Source organism: Cebus imitator, unplaced genomic scaffold (assembly GCF_001604975.1).
Source record: "Cebus imitator isolate Cc_AM_T3 unplaced genomic scaffold, Cebus_imitator-1.0 Scaffold34, whole genome shotgun sequence".
NCBI classification, from domain to species: domain Eukaryota; kingdom Metazoa; phylum Chordata; class Mammalia; order Primates; family Cebidae; genus Cebus; species Cebus imitator.
The window spans coordinates 8394112-8413467 of record NW_016107349.1 but is presented as its reverse complement, the minus strand read 5'-3'; the positions used below and the strand labels follow the sequence as shown (position 1 = coordinate 8413467).

The 19356-nt window shown below is 40.6% G+C and overlaps 2 protein-coding genes across 3 annotated transcripts in view; one reads left to right on the top strand and one right to left on the bottom strand.

The window, feature by feature from the left end:
• The window catches only part of EML5 (EMAP like 5), a 187029-nt gene extending 183245 nt beyond the window's left edge, over positions 1–3784 (top strand). For both annotated transcript variants that reach the window (XM_017524634.1, XM_017524635.1), the window contains 2 exons: positions 347–447; positions 734–3784. In XM_017524634.1, coding sequence (XP_017380123.1) covers positions 347–447; positions 734–770 — 138 coding nt within the window. In that variant the 3' untranslated portion in view covers positions 771–3784. The remainder of the gene's footprint in view (positions 1–346; positions 448–733) is intronic.
• The window catches only part of ZC3H14 (zinc finger CCCH-type containing 14), a 49460-nt gene continuing 33695 nt past the window's right edge, over positions 3592–19356 (bottom strand). Inside the window, exons 9-15 of the mRNA XM_037737119.1 lie at positions 14829–14988; positions 13843–14075; positions 9309–9429; positions 7244–7380; positions 6847–6938; positions 5625–5731; positions 3592–4826 (exon numbers count right to left, since the gene is read on the bottom strand). Coding sequence (XP_037593047.1) covers positions 4820–4826; positions 5625–5731; positions 6847–6938; positions 7244–7380; positions 9309–9429; positions 13843–14075; positions 14829–14988 — 857 coding nt within the window. The 3' untranslated portion in view covers positions 3592–4819. The remainder of the gene's footprint in view (positions 4827–5624; positions 5732–6846; positions 6939–7243; positions 7381–9308; positions 9430–13842; positions 14076–14828; positions 14989–19356) is intronic.

The following is a 19356-nucleotide window of genomic DNA, read 5'->3' as shown; positions in this document are numbered from 1 at the left end:
GCTATTAGAAACAAATATTTTCCCTCAAGTAATACCATCTTTGGAAACTATCCTACAAAAGCTGTGATTAGCTTTTCATCAAACCTATACTCAAATTATCAAATTTCAAATGCTTTTCCTTAGAGAAAAATTGTCAGTGTACCTGGAGACATCTGACTGCCCAAACGGCCTGGTTTGTGTTAAGTGCAGATCCATCACTCACTCTGAAAAAGCATTCTAATCACTGGCTGTGGTGCTAACTCCCTACTCTCTCCATAGCTCTTGTGATAGATTACAGTCCCTAATAATAGCCTTTGACTTCTGTGTGCACCAAATGCCCTGAGCTTTGTCTGTCATTGCTTTTTAGGCAAAACACAAAAGGTTCTTGGGTCATTCACCCCACGTGACAAATATTCGATTTACCAGTGGTGATCGACATGTTGTTAGTGCTGGAGGGGATGACTGCAGGTTAGTAACTTTCTCAGCCCATGAAGAAGAGTAGACTGTGTTACTAGTTCAGAGATTTAATATACTAACTCCTACAGCTTTGATTTATGAAACCAGCTAGTCAACATTAGCAGAAGGTAGTATAACCAGATGGTTCTTAAGAATCTCAACTTATGCAAATATAGAATAAAAGGAGTTAATGAGGAAAAACATTACATATGTGTAATTGAAAGTTCAAATGAAAAATATTAAAATGTTATAAAAATCTAAAAATTGAACTTCCTGCAATTGTCTTCTCTAATTGCAGCTTATTTATCTGGAAATGCGTACATATGCCTCACTGAGAGATGCTGAGACGACTACACAAATTAACCTTGAGACCAGAATTACAGGGGAGAAGAAAAACCAAAACCAAACCCTGCATGGTCAAGTGGTGCTAACCCAAGACTGTAACAGGGAGAAATGCCCAGACCCATCAAAATAGTGAAAGACCGATCTATTCAAAATACTTGCTGTTATGTACTGGGTATAATCCATAATCCATACACTGCCAGATAATGCCATTTCAAGGAAGGATTGAATACTTGATAGTAAAAGCCAAGTCCCCGTGGTGTACTGGGAAGTGTGCAATTTTGGCAGACCTGCTGGGAAAATTTAGGATACTTCTTCACCCTTTACAGAAAAACTCAAAAACCCAATTTGGATAATTTTCATCATCTTTTTACTGAAATGGTTTCTTAGTGTTTATATTTTATTTTCAAGGTTCATTGTTTAATGAAGTATTTTATTCTTGCATTTCCGTAAGGAAAGGGAGAGTCATGATCACCCTAAAGGATCACAGTTTTTAAAAGGCAAACATTTCCCTAAGGAAATAGACAAAAGCTTTCCTGGAGAATCTGATGTTTTTTAAGCATTAATAAAGTCCTTTTTTTTTTTTTTTTTTTTTTAAAAATAAAGGACACTTTTCTCCTAATAGTTTTGAATTCAGGAACAGATCCAAAGTTAGTCATATATGGCTGCTTCATTTTCATTTTTGAGACATCAGTTTATGTTCAGACGCCATTTCTGTAACTGAAAATTTAAAACTGAATTGTAACCTCACTAATGCAAAAGTGGTAAATTCCCAATGGTGTACAGTTTAAAGGTTTTTCGAGAGCAACGGTATTTAACTGGAAGAGAGTGTTGCATATTTAATGATGTGGTCTAATATAATAGACATTTGTTTAACATGTAAACAAAAGTGTTAAATTCACATATACAACACTATACAATTTAATCACTCTTGGAATAAAATTTTTTAGCTTTTTTTCTATTGAGAAAATGTATTCAGCTAAATGTGTGCCACTCCATAGGCTTATTTCCAAAATGAATGAACCCAACTCCATTTGTAAAACTTGTCCATTAGAATTCCTTTTTTAGTGGACTAGGGCTGAATTCTTAGATCCTTTTTTCTTTTCACTTTAAATGCTGCCAAAGATCAGTACTCATCATTCAGGAATTCGCTGTCTAGCCTATCTGTAGTTTCCTGAAGACTGAAAATTATGTAGAGTGCTATTTAAAAATATATTTTTCTAAGTGTGAAGTTTAAGATGCTGTATTGGTCCTATGAGTTTTCACTTTAATGTGTTAATTGTCTTTATAGCATAATAGATCCCTTCAGGTTTCTGGAATACCATTTGGTTGGACAGGATATATGAAGATTCTTAATATCTATTTTCTGTGTCTAATACTTGGTTAATACTAAAAACAGAAATTACTAAATTACATCACAGAAAGCATAACCAGTGACTGAACCTGGTAGTTTTGAAGCTCTAAATTGCTGTGGCTGAAGGACTGATTATGGGGCTAAGCAGCTTGAAATGTAAGTTGGTACTCATTCAATAGATTCTCCTAAATTAAGCCAAATTTTGGAATACATGACTATTAATTCTACTCATGTATTTATAGTCAGTCAATAAAGGGGGAAAAAAATCCCTGAACAACCCATCCATAAAAAGAAAAATAGTCTACATTTCAGCCTGTTGCAGTTTTGAATTTGAAGTTTGCCAGCTTTTGGCTACAGAGAAATTATATTTCCATTACAGGACAGGTAGAAACTCTGTAACCTTAAGCATGTAAACTACATAGAATAAAACTGTTTCCGTTGCATTTTTGTCCTTCAAAGTGGCCGACCTGATAAATCAGTCTTAATCATTGCTGCTGTCAGTTTCACGACTAAAGATCATATTGACTAAGTAGTCATCCCCTGACCACGATTTATCAGCCAGCAATGAGGGGAAGGTGAGGAAACATGATAGGCCATACAGAATCTGCCCTGTTTACTTTTTTAACCCAGAGAATTATTTTTGTGTGCAGTATCTAAGCTCCTGATTGCGTAAACTGGGACTTCTGGCACCTTTCGTTGCGTTCATTTTCTGTGTAAAATGCATGCCAAAGCGCACCGTGCACTCTGGTTTCACATAGCCAACCATGCTTGTTTCCTTCCTTTTTTGCGATCCCTTTTTGTGGTGATCATTTTAGACCAAATCATCCAACAAATGTTTTAGGGTCAACCTTAGCTTGTTCTTAAGCCATAGTAACTGAAAACTTAAAATGTGTGTCTGGGCAGTGTCTATTAAATAGCAAAAACCAATCAGATTTTAGTACTTTATTTACTTGCAAAATGGCTGAACTAAATTAAGCCCTTGTTTCCCATTTGCTCTTTATAGTGAAACTGAGAACGAAACTATTTACCGTTTATAAATGATAGCTAAAAGGATATTTCCAGAAATTCAAACAATTTAAAATAAATTTCTTCTGCAGAGATGCAAAGCATCTCAAGTAATGCTGGAATGAACAAATGCCTTAAATTCAATGGAGTAAGCTTTTAGAATGAAGAAGAACTGTCATTTCACCCAAGCTGAAGACAATAGCCTTATGCTCGTGTGTGCTCTGTCTTTGCTGCTTCTCATGTTTCAAGCCTTTCCTGTGGGATCAGCACAGCAAAGTGCAACTTACCAAATGGTTTAATGACTGGTTAATTCTTTCTTCTCCCAATGGAAAAGCAATGGCAGCACAACAGTAGACTGCTGGCTTGACAATCTTAAAACATGAGCCTTTGCACATGCAGGTTTATCATCATTTGGGTATATGACTAAGCAAGTCAATGAACTTTTTAGCAGTTTAATTTGGTCCTGAGAATGTTGCAGTCTTTATTATCCCTTTTGCATTAATCTACTTTTCTAACCACCTTTTAAGCTTTAATTTTTAACACTTCTATACATCAAGTCTTTGAAATCAGTGATCTGTTTGTTATTTAACTCTAAAGCATTTGACACTTCTTGCCTTAACAGTTTTAAAAACCACACACACACACACACACACACACACACACACACACACAACTCTGTAATACAGTAGGCCAAAAGTTTCATCCTATCTTACAGTTTACCTATCTGATCTCTGTAATTATAGTTTTGTCATTTAAAATATACTATTTCAATCTAATTTTTACATTTCAAAAATTATCTTCAGTAGTAACTATGTATATTTTCTGTGGAGCTATTTCTGAGAATGTTATTTTTCAGAATGTGAGAATATATATGTACATTTATAATCTTGTGACTTTAAAGTCTGTTTTCAGATACCTTATGTAAATACTTGTAAAAAAATTTGTATAATTTTGTGATAATGTAGTTTCCCAAAAAATTTATTTAGAAGGTATTATGCCATTAGTAAATGTGTAGAACTGTTCCTGTTTTCTGCACTTGCCATTCCAGCTGTCTTCACTGTCCATACCCACCTCGTTCATCCTATCACAAAAGGCAAGGAAACTGGGAACTTTACCAAAGTAGCACTGAGCCTGAGGGGCCTGTATTATCATGCTTTTCAAACTAAATTCACTTAAAAATTAAAAAGCAGAATTGAGTATTTTCAGCAGCCTCCGTACCTTTGGCCAATCCTGTTTTCATGGTGGATTATGAACGTTATATAATCTTTGGGAAAAGTGAAAGCAGTTCAGTTTTCAGAATAATGGCACCTGCCTCACTGCCTCTCTCCACTCACACAGCAACCGTGGAGCCCCGTAAGCTGCAGCACCATCACTAACCATGACGTCAATTTCATATGCTGATCCTCACAACAGCAGTGCACAAACATGCCCCAAATATTTTAACAAAATGTAGCTCTTCTTTAAGCTGTCTTTGTATAGTAAAAACAAAACAAAAACACCCAATGTTAAAACCACTTAATAAACTTACAAACTTGAAAAATTAGACAATTCGGATAGGCAATAAACTTCATATTATGAAAGCAATATATTCCAAGTTTCAAAGATTTGACAAGTTTTGTAGAGTATTCATCAGTAGATGGAAACTTCCAAACTGCATGATCTTCTGCCAGGTAGGACTGAGTGTTATTCGCTGAGTGAACAGAACCAAAAATTGTTTTAATTTTATGCTTTGTATCCATATATACCATATATCTCAGTTAAAAAGTAGTTTTAGACAATATTTGGCCATAAGAATATAAATGGCAGATTTTTTTAGAAGAATTCAATTATATAAGCTAAAAGATAATACCATATGTAATTAAATTTTTAGGCCACACTAAAATATTTTGAAACTTGACCCTTCAATATTTCCCATTTGCTAATGTCAAAGAAAATGAATTTGAGATTCATGAACAGTACATGTACATATATATATACTCTTACTGGCCTTAGTATACTCTTACGGTAGTATATAATCAGAAGTTAAAATCTGGTTGGGTATGGTGGCTCATGCCTGTACTCCTGGTACTTTGGGAAGCCAAGGTGGGAGGATATCGCTTGAGCTCAGGATTTCAAGACCCCCATCCCTACTTAAAAAAAAAAAATTAGGTGTAGTGGCGGGCGCTTGTAGTCCCAGCTACTTGGGAGTCTCAGGTGGGAGGATGGCTTGAACCCAGGAGTTTGAGCTGCAGTGAGCTGTGATAGCGTAACTGTACTCCAGCCCGGGCAACAGAGCAAGATAATCTCTAGGTTAAAAAAGTAACCACTGGGTAACATAAAATTTAGCCCATGTAGTAAATTATTTTGCCAAAGGATCCTTGTATAATTATACAGCAAAGAAAAAAATTCAAAGTAACAGTCTAGTTTCCCATTTTGTGTGCTTATAAATTAAACTGCAAATTAGAAAAAGATTTGAAATGACATTGGAAAAACTATTGTTAATGTTTACCTGGTTTGAGGTCGAATCCATTTCAAGGCATGTCGTGGTGGTACATTAATGGTGGGATGGTAGAATGTGCAGTCCGGTCTCGTACACTGAGTGTTAAACCTACAGTGCTGAATACAGAGAACAGAGCTTCAACAACATCCATAAGGCTAATATCAGTAAACACACTTTTATTATGTGAGACGGGGTCTCACTCTGTCACCCAGGCTGGAGTGCAGTGGCATGATCATGGCTCCCTGTAGCCTCCACCACCCCAGGCTGGGGTGACCTCTTGCCTCAGCCTCCTGAGTAACTGGGACTACAGGCGTGTGCTATCACACCTGTTTTTTTTTTTTTTTTTTTTAAGAGATGGGGTCTCACTATGTTGCCTAGGCTAGTTTCAAACTCCCAGGCTCAAATGATCCTTCCACTTCTGCCTCTACCTCCCAAAGTACTAACAAGGACTGAGCCACCCCACCTGGCCAACATACAACTTAGGATGACAACAACCAGCTCAACCTAACCATTAACAAAGTAAGAGATCCCATCCATAATGACCATTTTAATACTAGTGAAGCCTTGAAAAAATGAACTTACTCTTGAGACACAAAATTCTAGTTAAAGAATCGCCGCAAGTGAAATTTCCAAAGATAATTTAGCATACCATATAAACTTCTAATGGATGCAGTAATTATCCTTTATACTTTTCTCTTGTACTCTCATCTACACCCAGTTACAGATGGGGCAAGTGAAGGCCTTTCATATACTCCTCAGGCTACTAGGGGAAGGAGATAATTCATTCTGAGCAACTAAACATCTGGAGAGTCATCAACCATCATCAATCTTTAGCACACAGACAATTAAAACCATCAGTCCAAGTTTAGATGGTTTTAAGCAGTACCTACGGGATTTCACCATCTCAGTTCTGGCATTAGGTTCAAACTCCGCCCCCCCACACCCCCCGAAAAACCACCCACATGCTTAAATGCAGAGAAAAATGAAAAATGTGACTAGCAAAGGCATGCCTCTTCCTACTGAGTGCTTAGGATACTAACATTAAACAGTTTCAGACCACTTGGCCTAAGGGGCCAGATGGAGACTTGGTGACAGTGAAGGAACAACTTAATAGATTTTACTGGCAAAAATCACAATTACTTTTGCACCAGCCTAGTAACTCTGACAAAAAGAAGTTAGATGAGTAATTTGAGATTTTATCGTTAAATTGATTTTTGGGAAAAGTTCTTACTTTTGGATGATAGAAGGGACATTCCATCTTCTTACAAGCTGGGAAGTAGCGGCAGAGCTGACTACTGGAAGGTGGTGCTGGCGGTGCCACTGCTAACAAAGTAAAAACCGGGACTCACCCAATCTGTCTGGAAAATCCATTTTTAATGCAGTCTACTGATTTTCTTATGAAAGTGAAAACCATTTTTAAATTAGAATGGTAAGGTTTATATATTCACTACTCAAAATACTTCAGAGTACTACAGATAGGCACACTTGCTCTTTAAAGACTGGTTGGATTAACTGATCCTGCCAAAATTATTTCTAAAACCACCTTTTTGTTTGTTCAATTCTGTTTGTTCATAAGATGCCATTTCACATTTTTTACCCAAATGCAGTTGCAACAGTAAGTTACTCACCTGGTTTTGGAGACAGTACTGGAATTCTTCTACTCACATGAGTGAAAGGACAATCTGGTTTCGTACACTTTGCATCATATTTACAATTTGGGTGAACAAACAAACATTTTTCAGCAAATTTACAATTGGGGAAGGCTCTACAAAACAAAAAAAAGTGTATTTCATAATCTTCTCAATGCATTATTAGTTTTTTGTATAAAGGCTTTTTTTATTATTTTTTTTTTAATTTTTTTTGAGACGGAGTTTCGCTCTTGTTACCCAGGCTGGAGTGCAATGGCGCGATCTCGGCTCACCGCAACCTCCGCCTCCTGGGTTCAGGCAATTCTCCTGCCTCAGCCTCCTGAGTAGCTGGGATTACAGGCACGCGCCACCATGCCCAGCTAATTTTTTGTAGTTTTAGTAGAGACGGGGTTTCACCATGTTGACCAGGATGGTCTCGATCTCTTGACCTCGTGATCCACCCGCCTCGGCCTCCCAAAGTGCTGGGATTACAGGCGTGAGCCACCGCGCCTGGCCAAGATGAGATTTTTTTAAAAAATTTACTTAAGTTCTGGGGTATACGTGCAGATCTTGCAGGATTGTTACATAGGTATACACATGCCATGGTGGTTTGCTGCCTCCATCCCCGCTGTCACCTACATTAGGTATTTCTCCTAATGTTATCCCTCCCCAATCTCCCCATCCCCTGCTATCCCTCCCCTAGCCTATGATACCCCAACAGCCCCCAGTGTGGGATATTCCCCTCCCTGTGTCTATGTGTTCTTACTGTTCAACAACCACTTATGAGTGAGAACATGAGTGACAAACACAGGCTTTTAACTCAAGCCAAGCCAGCAGAAAAGACGGAAGCTTTTGTGATTAAAAAATCACACCACTTAATAAGTCAGGTCTATGTTTTATGCAGTGAACTCAATACAATAAACACATCCTCTATGCAAGGCCTTGTGCAACAAAAAGACTCATCCCATATTCTCCTTATATGGATAGCCGTATTATTCCCACATAAATAGTTCCTTAAGAGAAGTTAAAAATGGAGATTCCATTCATAGGACCCTTGCTCCTGAAAAATAAGGCCCCTAAAAGACATCTCACAAAGTTCATTACATTAAGCCAGCCAACTTGTAAGGAAAAATTTAACCCAAGTCCAAAATTTTCATTATTCATAACTAGTCCCTCAACTCCTCAAAATCTGTGTATAGTGTGTGTGGCCAAAATGCATACAAACTGGGGCAGTTATACACCCATCTCCTTAAACGTACAGAATTCTTAAGAAACTCCAGGTATTTCTGTATCTCACAGGTCTGAGGCACAAAGAAAAGCACCCCTTCCCACCGCCCACCTCTCAACAGACACACATAAACAAGAAATACACTGCTCTGGAAAGGGCCATGGTAATCCTCACTGCATTTAGTTATAAAACTCAAAACTCATCCACAGAAAAGAAAACAAAATAAGGTATAAGATATAGACACTAAACTGAAAGCCAAAATCAGCTGGCTATGACTCATTTGCAGGGTGAGATGGGGTGATGGTACTCACCAGCAGGGTGAGATGGGGGATGGTACCCACTTTCAGGGTGAGATGAGGGAATGGTACCCACTTGCAGGGTGAGATGGGGGGATGGTACTTGCAGGGTGAGATGTGAAGATGGTATCCACTTTCAGGGTGAGATGGAATGGTACCCACTTTCAGGGTGAGATGGGGGAATGGTACCCACTTTCAGGGTGAGATGGGGGAACGGTACCTACTTTCAGGGTGAGATGGAATGGTACCCACTTTCAGGGTGAGATGAGGGAATGGTACCCACTTTCAGGGTGAGATGGGATGGTGCCCACTTGCAGGGTGAGATGGGGGATGGTACCCACTTGCAGGGTGAGATGGAAGGATGGTACTTGCAGGGTGAGATTGGGGATGGTACACACTTACAGGGTGAGATAGGGGCATGGTACTGACTTGGAGAGTGAGATGGGAGGATGGTACTTACAGGGTGAGATGGGGGTGGTACACAATTGCAGGGTGAGATGGGGGATGGTACTTGCAGGGTGAGATGGGGGATGGTACTCACTTGCAGGGTGAGATGGGGTGGTGGTAGGCACACTCATCCCCGTTTTTACAAGCAGGCCAGTACTTGCAGCGCTCCAAAAGTTTTTCTGGTTTCTGTGCCACACTCAGTTCACTCATCTCAGCTACAAAGAGAAAGGAATTAAAAGTATTTCATTCATTATGATCAATTAAGTACACAGCACCTTCAACAAATTTCCCACAAACCCCAGTCTTCAAATCTTCCGTTAAATGTACAGTCATGTAAAATAAGTAAGCCCAAATAATAAGATTAACACTGGCAACAGAAACCTATAAAAGACAACAGGAAGGAGACAATAGTTCTCACTGTGAAAAGGAATGAGGATAGTGCTTCTGCAGCTAAGGCCAAAGTTTTCACCAACAATTCTAATTCTCAATACTAATTCACAGCTGAATTAAAAGAGAGGGGAAGGATGTTAAATAGGGAGCCAATAAAATTAAAAACTGAAAACATGTAAGGTGATAAGGAAATGTAAATTCTCACATGCCAGCAAGATTGTGAGTGATCCAAATACAAAAGTTTCCCACTTGCTGAGCTGTAAGTCTAGGTGCTAAACTCACAACAATGTCTATTTTTACTTTTTTTGGTCAAACAGGGTCCTGCTCTGTCATCCAGGATGGAGTGCAGTGGTGTGCCAGTGGCGTGATCTGAGCTCACTGCAACCTCTGCCTCAAGTGATCCTCCTACCTCAGCCCCTACCCAAGTAGCATGTACCACCACGTCTGGCTAGTTTTTATCTCTCTTTTGTAGATAAAGGGGTTTCACCATGTTGCTCAGGCTGGTCTTAAACTTTGGGACTCAAGCAATCTACCCACCTCGGCCTCCCAAAGTACTGGGATTATAAGTATGAGCCACCATGCTCAGCCAGCAATGTCTAAAAAGGGGGAAAATATTTTTGCCTACAATGGGGTCACAAATGCCATCACCAACAGGGACTGGGCAATTCCCCTAACACAACAAGACTGACTGGGCTGACGACGATAAATCCAGTAAGGGACAGATGGGGAGCTGCAACCTGGAAAGCAAGTACCACCCCATTCCCTGTGCCATGTCCAATCACAGCTTCAATTACTATGACAGGGCAAAGAGGGACCCCTGTTGCCAGATTTTTATTACGTTTCAGTAGTCAAAAATCTGCTTTCAATGAAACTGTAATGCTGGTGATTTATTCAAATAACACTGAATTCCTGGGCAAGGTGGCTCACACAGGTAATCCCAACACTTCTGGAGGCCAAGGCAGGTGGATCACCTGAGGTCAGGACTTCGAGACCAGCCTGACCAACATGGGGAAACCCCGTCTCTACTAAAAATACAAAAATTAGCTGGGCGTGGTGACACAAGCCTGTAATCCCAGCTACTTGGGAGGCTGAGGCAGGAGAATCGCTTGAACCCAGGAGGCAGAGGTTGCAGTGAGCCAAGATTGCACCATTACACTCCAGCCTGGGCAACAAGGGCAAAAGTCCACCTCAAAAAAAGCAAACCAAAACAACAACAACAAAAAAACCCACAAAACACTGAATAAGTAAAATTACAGCTAGAGGTGATAATCTGCTGCTAATTTCTGGCCTGAGACACCTTAACCTCCCCCAAAATATCATCATGGGTATTATGTATTATGGTTCACATTCATGTTCACATAAGCAAGTATCACTTCAACTATATTCCTCTAGTCCTCAGCTAGACACTCTGCAAATGTCAGCTAAGTTCTCTGAATTCCATTTCCTCACCTATACAAAGAGAAAATAATGTCTTCCTTAGAGTCTGATGATTAAATGGAAAAAATACAAAACAGGCAACCAATCATAATAGCAGCAGCAGCTAGTACTGTGAGTACTTACTGTTCCAGTGACCCACATTCTGTCCTCATTACAGGAGAACAAGGCACACAAATCCAGTCATGCAGCCCAGATAGGAGCATCATCAAAGAGCAATTATGACAATGCCTGATACATACAATTTTCTATGCTACTTTAAAAATAGTAAAAGTCACTGGGCACGGTGGGTCATGCCTGTAATCCCAGCACTATGGGAGGCCAAGGTGGGCAGATTACTTGAGCTCAGCCTGGGCAACACGGTGAAACCTGGCCTCCACTAAAAATACAAAAAATTAGCCGGGCACAGTGATGTGCACCTATAGTAACCAACTACTGAGGCAGCTGAGGTGGGAGAATCACTTGAGTCTGGGAGGCTGAGGCTGCAGTGGGCCTTGACTGCACCACTAACGCCAGCCTGGGCAATGGGAGTAAGACCCTATCTCAAAAAAAAAAAAAAAAAAACAGTAAAATTCATTTTAGTTCTAAGATACAAGAATATTCTTAGTTCCAAAGAAAATCTGAGATGACTGGAGTTTCACTGACTTTTAAATTTTTTCTGTCATCCCTGCCGAGTAAATGTGTCTTGCCTTTTTCCTATAATAAATTACACACAGGAGACTATAATACACACACAAGAACCCAGTACAAATAAAAGATTAAGAGAATACCCAAGAGAAGCCTAGCTGGGAAGTAAAGTAGCTAGATAATCAGGAACAATATAATACTTTACAAAGAACCTTTATTATCACAATAATACTTTACAAAGAAACGATCTTTCTGATAGAAGCATTAAGTCATAATGTTTCTATCAGTCATTTCTCTGGCTGACACTGACTTTGTAAGCTATTAAACTTTTCCTGTTCAAATTTTAAGAGGCAAATTCACTTTTTATTGAAAGCTATAGGTTGGGCGCGGTGGCTCACGCCTGTAATCCCAGCACTCTGGGAAGGCTGAGGTGGGTAGATCACTTGAGGTCAGGAGCTTGAGAGCAGCCTGACCAACATGGTGAGACCCCATCTCTACTTAAACCAAAATTAGCCAGGCACGATGGTGCATGCCTGTAATTCCAGCTACTTGGGAGGCTGAGGCGGGAAAATGGCTTGAACCCGGGAGGTGGAGGTTGTAGTGAGCTGAGATCACACCACTCTAGCCTGGGGGACAGAGAGAGACTCATTCTCAAAAAAAAAAAAGGGCTATAAAATCTGTGCTGCCATATGATGGTTAATGAAAAGGTACAGGTTGAAACAGATGTTGCTGTTTGAAACAACCCAACATAAAACCAACCAGAAGCAATTGCAGTTTCAAACTCCTTGCTCACAAGGGAAGAGGTACAGAGGCTAGAGAATGCTGAGAACTGCTCTGCGGGAGTCTCTCCAGCCAGACCCATGTGCTAATTCTCACAAAGCTTCATCCTTGAGCAGCAGCAAATAACTGAGTCCCCAGTCAAAGCAATGGAAAGGAGGCTCAGCACTCATCACAGCTGTCGGCACAATGGCCATGGCACTGGCAAGAATGTTTACTAACGTGTTATTTACAGTGTCACTGCTGCTACATGTATACCCCCCATAAAGCCTCATATGGACATCTACATTTAAAATGAAATCAGATCCTCGCAGACCAAAAAATTAAACTACCATATTGAAAAATCAAGAGTTGTGAAAACACTGGAGTTTTCTCTTTAGACAAAACATACAGAGTCAAGAAATCTGTACTGCCTGATTACTGCAGCTTTTACTATTTTCAAGTTTTTCTTCCTGTTGATAAGGTCAGATTTTCAACTCCCTCCACTAATCAAAAGCACAACACCACATCACTGGTCCACAGGAAACACATCCAGTTAAAATAAAGCTAAGTGTTACTGCTCCACTAACATATGATCTCCCTCTGAAGTCTATTTTTAGTGATCTAAAAAGGCAGTCAATACATTTTCATAGAAATATCTTCCAAGAGGACTAATCAAGGAAATGTTTCAAAATCCATTACTGTTCTTCAACTGAATCTGTACACTTTTAAGATTCAGTAATTATCCCTCCTGCCAATGAAGAGGTGTTTCTGAAAATTTTAGAGGATATGAGGAACATAATTATCGTTCTCTATCGTGAATGAAAATGATCAGTGTTGCCACTGATACCCAGTGAGAGAAGAAGCAGTGATAAACTGTCACCTGCCTAAAAGCGTGGTGCTATCTGAATTAAGTTCATCTGAGTTCTGCTAAATATTACTCTCCAACATTAATTTAAACAGTTCCAAGAAGTATCCTGACAGAGTAAGTGAGAAACTCCTTTCAAAGAAATTTCACTGAGGTAGAAATAGCAGCAAATCTAAATTTTTCTCTCAAGTTAATTACAAGAGACTATTACCAATAAAAGGGCAAAGTGGCAGTACAGTTTCTGAGGAAAATAAAAAGGTAAACAAGGCATCAAGAATGATGGTCCACCCTTTAGCCAGCATAAGGAAGGGGACCCTTAGGTTCCATGGCTGAACTCCATTTTTGCACTGGAGTAACAGCCCACCTATGAAACAGACACAGAAAAAAGAGAGTCTGAAATATAATTGGTGGTTTTGTCTGAAAGAAGAAAAAAGGCCATTACTGAATATAAATAAAAGCAAGGCCTTTAACCAATATTCATTCAAGGCAGAGAAACAAGTCAAAGATTCCCTTGACAATGACAGCACCCTGAAAATCTGAGCTCTCAACACACCGTTGGAAAAGCTACCATTTGGGTCCTCAAGCTGCCTGCTCAGCAAGTGCAACTGCTGTGGGTGGAGGAGACCTCTGAGTCCCTTGTTTGAGGCTGCAGTTTGGTTTACGGGTTTCATTCCTTCAAAGCACATGTCCTCCTCTTGATCTGACATGTATCCTGGGGGGCTGGGGACACCATCCAGCGTCACTATAAACTTGGGACTTGCAGGTTTATCTGGTTGTACAAGATCTCTGCCAGACAGATAAAAAATACCATAGAATTAGGGAAACAAACACAAAACGCTGAGCCCCCTCAAGTGCTCTTCAGTAGAACTATCACTCCCTTGCTTAGTGTTTGGTTCAATAAAAAAAGACCAGGTAAGGCTTCCAGGTGCAGCACTGGGGGGTTCCCTACTAATACACAATGACCAAGGCAAGTCACAGTGGCATCATCACCAGTGACCCTCCGGCCTGCACTTACTAAGGACAATCTCCCCTCAAGCCTGACCCCATTACCCATTTGATCCTCATAGGGTCAACATGGAAATAAACCAAAAAATTAGCATCAATGTTCAGAACACAAGGGCCAGCAGCATTTACGCTAATTCATTATCTGTATGTCTGTTCTTTTATAGAATCAGTCAATTTTCTAAGGAAAAAAAAAAAATCACCCAAACCTGATCCGCCAACTCCCTTTAGATTTCCTGATTATGGTCAGTTGGCTTTTAAACTAGCATTTCCTGGATTTGCATAAAGAAAAGAATCTTAATACAGTTAAATCATACACTGAGCTCTATTTTGTGGGTTAATGGATTTCTGAACAAGAAAGATGAACTGGAATTCTTGAAAACTGAATTTGGCTAACTATTCATAGGCTAGCTACTGAATCACTGAAAGCATTCTACACTAGGGGCTGGGGCAGGGAGGAGGGAAACTGCAAATGAACGGTTAACCTGTACTATCTAATCACACAGATTAACTACACAAGAAAAAGAAACCATCTACCGTGTCTGCATAAGGTGTCCTGAAAGTACCCGAAGGGAATCTGCAGTCTTCATCCCCGACTCTTGGTTTGGTGCCACTACTATTTCCTCAGACAGCTTTGGCTTCTTCAGAATAAATGATCTTGTGTCTGCATGGACCATGGATTCCATGTCATAGTAATCTGAGCCAAAAAAATTGGCCACAAATGTTTACTTTTGAATATACCTTGCATTCCCATCATCATACACGTGAGAAGAACGTCAATCTTTTATATATTCAAATTATTTCAAAGGAAAATCACAACTGGTTCCACTCAGGAAAATAGGGCTGTAATTCTATTCCAAACATGTTTTCAAAGAACTCAAAGAGCCCTTTCCTCCAGGGCACAGTAGAAGTGATTCTGATTAACACTCCCTACCTAGAGCAGAGAAAGGTTCTCAGGTGAGGCATCTAATGAGGTATTAACAATATACCCTTAAAGTACAACAGTCTTTCCTAAAAACCTGGAGAATCTGAGTCGTAAGGCTCCCTACAATTGTAATAGACTACTGAACCACTTTTCAAAAATCTGGTTTGTTCACCTCACACAGTACCACATACAGCTAAGAATCACGTCCTGATAAAAAGAATTCAAGTGGCATAATTTCCAACTGGTTGCAGTCCGAGGACTTTTAAAGGGAACTGAAAGATGAATGGGCACTTACACATGCGTATCAAGAAAAACGCGGGCCTTGAATGCAAAACCCATAAGCTCACATCATGTACAACATGCTTAAGGCTATTTTATAAAATATGCCAAGACCTACAACCCAGAATGGATATGGATGACCTATCAATATGCCATCAACAGACTGAAGTTAATACATTTCTTTTAAAGCTTAGAGACCAAAATTCACAAGATAATTCATTCACATTCATTCACTGAGTATTTACTGAACAACTAAAAGAACTGAGCTAGGTACACAAGAAAAAAAGAAAAATAGACACATGTACAATTTCAGAACAGCATGACCCAAAAGGAACGCCAACAAGGTGCTAAGAATACAGAGCAGTCCACTCCAGCCAAGAACCAAAGACAAGCTTACCAAGGAGGAACATCTGAAGTTGGCAGTAAAGGAACGAGCAGGAATAAACGAGAAGAGAGAGTCGGAGACACAAACGCAGCACTTGAGGCAGAAGAAAACACATGTAGAAGGAAAGGGACTTTCACAAGGCCTAAGGTATCTGAGAAAGGCTATAATGTGGAATGTCTGGAAGGGTGTGTGTGGTGGGCTCAGCGGTGCATGGCAAGGAAGGCTGACATATATAATAAAGGTTCTTCTATGCCTCAGTGACTCTGGATTCTGGTCTCTACATAGTAAGAAATCAAGAGGCCTGGTGTGGTGGCTCACATCTATAATCCCAGCATTTTGGGAGGCCATGGCACAAGGATTCCACAAGCCCAGGAGTTTTGAGACCAGCGTGGGCAACATAGTGAGACTTCGCATCAACCAGCAAAAAAAAAAAAAAAATTAGCCGGGTGTGGCAGCACATGCTTGTAGTCCCAGCTACCTGGTACTTGGGAAGCTAAGGTGGGAGAAGCGCTTGGTCCCAGGAGGTCGAGGCTACAATGAGCATGATTGTGCCACTGCACTCCAGCATGAGTGACAGAGGGAGACCCCATCTCAAACCAAAAAAAGAAAAAAGAAATCAAGAGAGGTTCCTAAGTAGGGAAGTGACCTGATCAAATTGGTTTTTAGAAAAACAGACAGTGTTAAGAAAGAACCAGAGTCCTTGACCTGTTGTTGCCGGGAGAGAGGGTGAGGCTCTGAATGAGAAGGTTCTCTGCCATCTGTCCTGGTCCCATATAGTTGAGAGGAAGAGAAGACATACTCCATCTTGGGAAGGGGCACACCCGCCTTCCCCAGTAAGGGGAGTACAGATGGTAAAAGGACACAGGTGGAAAAGAAAGCTGGGAGAGAAACTTAGGAAAGGAAAAAGAGCAAAGTTAAAGAGGACGAAGATACATTTCAATAGGAGATTTATTTAAAGTGACTCTCCATGTTTAAGAGGAAGTAGAAAATTCAGATTTGACCTGTAGGTGGAGGTACAGAAGACGCCAAGTTAAACTGAACGTGACAGAAGAGTGTTTAACATACTTAGGTAGCCATTTTTCATTGAATCCTCACTCAATGCCTAAAAAAAGTAGTTTTCCTCCCATGTTATAGATGACCATTTGCAGCTCCAAGTTATTAAATGATTCGCCAAGGTTTCACCACTATCAAAGACGGGCCCAAACAATGGTCCAGGGGGCAGCTTCACTCCTTACCACCACCCTGCACTTTTTAAGATGAACGAGTTCTGCAAGTTTACAGGTTGGGTGAACACAGAAGAGATGAAAATAATGCCGAAGGTGGGGGAGAGCAAAGCTAACCTTTTGAGGAGGAGTGGAGGAGAGGAGCTGATACATGAGAATGAAAGGGAAGGAGAAGAATAGAGACAGTGAAGTCCTGGAAGCCAAAAGGTCAAAGCTTAGAGAAAGTATGGGAAGCCAAGTGTAACACACTCCAGGGTTGAGGAAGCTGTGCACCAACAGCAGACCTATCCCTCCCACACACCTCTCTGCAAGCTGAAAGTCAGCAGCCTGGGTCACATGGAGACCAGACAAACTGAGTAAGTAACATCTTCTGAGTAAAAGACCACAGGCTGAGTCCACGCATTTACTTTTTGTTCCTTCCTGAAAGCCCACAAAAATGTCAATAAGGGTTTTACGTTTTAAAAACTCACTAAGAAAGTAAGTGTACAAAGAAATTTTGAAAGTGGAAAACAGATGATTAGGAACTAAAGGGATCTGTAAGAGCTGAATTCTAAGGCAATAATGAAGCAATCCTATTCAGAACACAAGATTCTCCAAAGGCTGAGGAACTGGCAGTAAAACGGACCTTGAGAAGAAATGAGAGAGATGACAGGCAAAAAAGAGGTGTTGGCGGTATCCCTCTGAGAAGCAGTTAGTTCTTCAACTCTAATTCCAGGTAACTGTTTTCTTTGAGACAGTCTTGCTCTGTTGCCCAGGCTGGAGTGCAGTGGTGTGAGCTCAGCTCACTGCAGCCTCCATCTCCTGGGTTCAAGTGATGCTCCTGCCTCAGCCTCCCGAGTATCTGGGATTACATGCTTGGCTGATTTTTCTATTTTTTAGTAGAGATCAGATTTTGCCATGTTGGCCAGGCTGGTCTTGAACTCCTGACCTGAAGTGATCTGCCCACCTTGGCCTCCCAAAGTGCTGGGATTACAGGCATGAGCCACCACGCCTGGCCACTGTTTTCTTGGTTTTGGTCCTTGCCACACCAATCCCGATCTCCACACTGAAGACACCTGGGATGACGGGCGATGTGCTTTCCTGTAGATTCTCATAGAAGAGGCCTATGGATGAAGTAATCAGGGTCTCTGCCAGAAAGATGCTACAACAAAATCAACTGGGTGTACACTGTTAAAAAATTTCTAAAGGCAATTAGATTTCCCGATGAAACTTTACCCATTGCATGCATTCTCCCTTGGAGAAAGTGGAGCTTTAGACTCTTCAGAGGGTAACAACAGAATCCCTGGACCAAGAGACACTAGCCATGATGAAAGAAGTACTGAACTGACAATGGTGGTGAACGGTTATGTAAACATTACATAATAATTAATGTTGAGATGCCTCCCCCAGCCTTCTATCCCTACTTAAGCTCCCAGAACTCTAACTACCAGGCTATTATTTGAAAAAACCTTTTACTGGAGAAGCTGACCAGCCTGAGAGGAAAGACTTAAAGGCAGTGCCATCAGGGTGCCCACAAACTAGACAGGCAGGAGAAATCACTGTCCAACACAGGATCTATTCTCAAAAAGTCAAAGAACCCTATGCCCCAACTCATGAACCCAGAGTACCAGTGAGCTTCTGAGTGCTCCACTCTTTAAATGTAAGACCACCTAGGATCCCCAAACATCAGAGAAACCTCCAGCATAAAAGACAACCAAAACAGACCACTTATAGAAAACAAGACCAAGCAGGGAGGGGGAAGAATATCAAAACAACCCTTCATATCCTCAGAGAAATAACAAAAAGTATTGCATACATAAAACAAAATCAGTATGTTTTTTAAAAAGTAATAGAATATGAGGAAACAAAGGGCTCTTAGAATAAAAAATGTGATAGGAGCTAAGGACTGCAGTCATTCATAAGCATCACAGAACTACTTGATGTTTCAAGCTGCGTGCACTATGGATACAATGAAAGGCACAAAGAAACAGAAAAGAAAACATGCAGGAGAGCTGGTGAAGTGGATCCCACACACAGACCTTGGCTGCCAACCTTTTCAAAGCCTCCTGTGTAGGAGGCAGGACAGACTGCTGGGAGATGAGAGAGCAATGTCTGAACACCTCTACAGACAGAAGAGAAGCGGCAGAGGATGAAGTTGGAGGGGTGCAGTCACATGCCAGTGCTCACCAATCCAGTGGGATCTGGGCTGTAGTGGAGGCTGACCCTTGAGAAGGTATATAGCACACTTTCTGAGGTGGAAACCTTGGGAAGGGT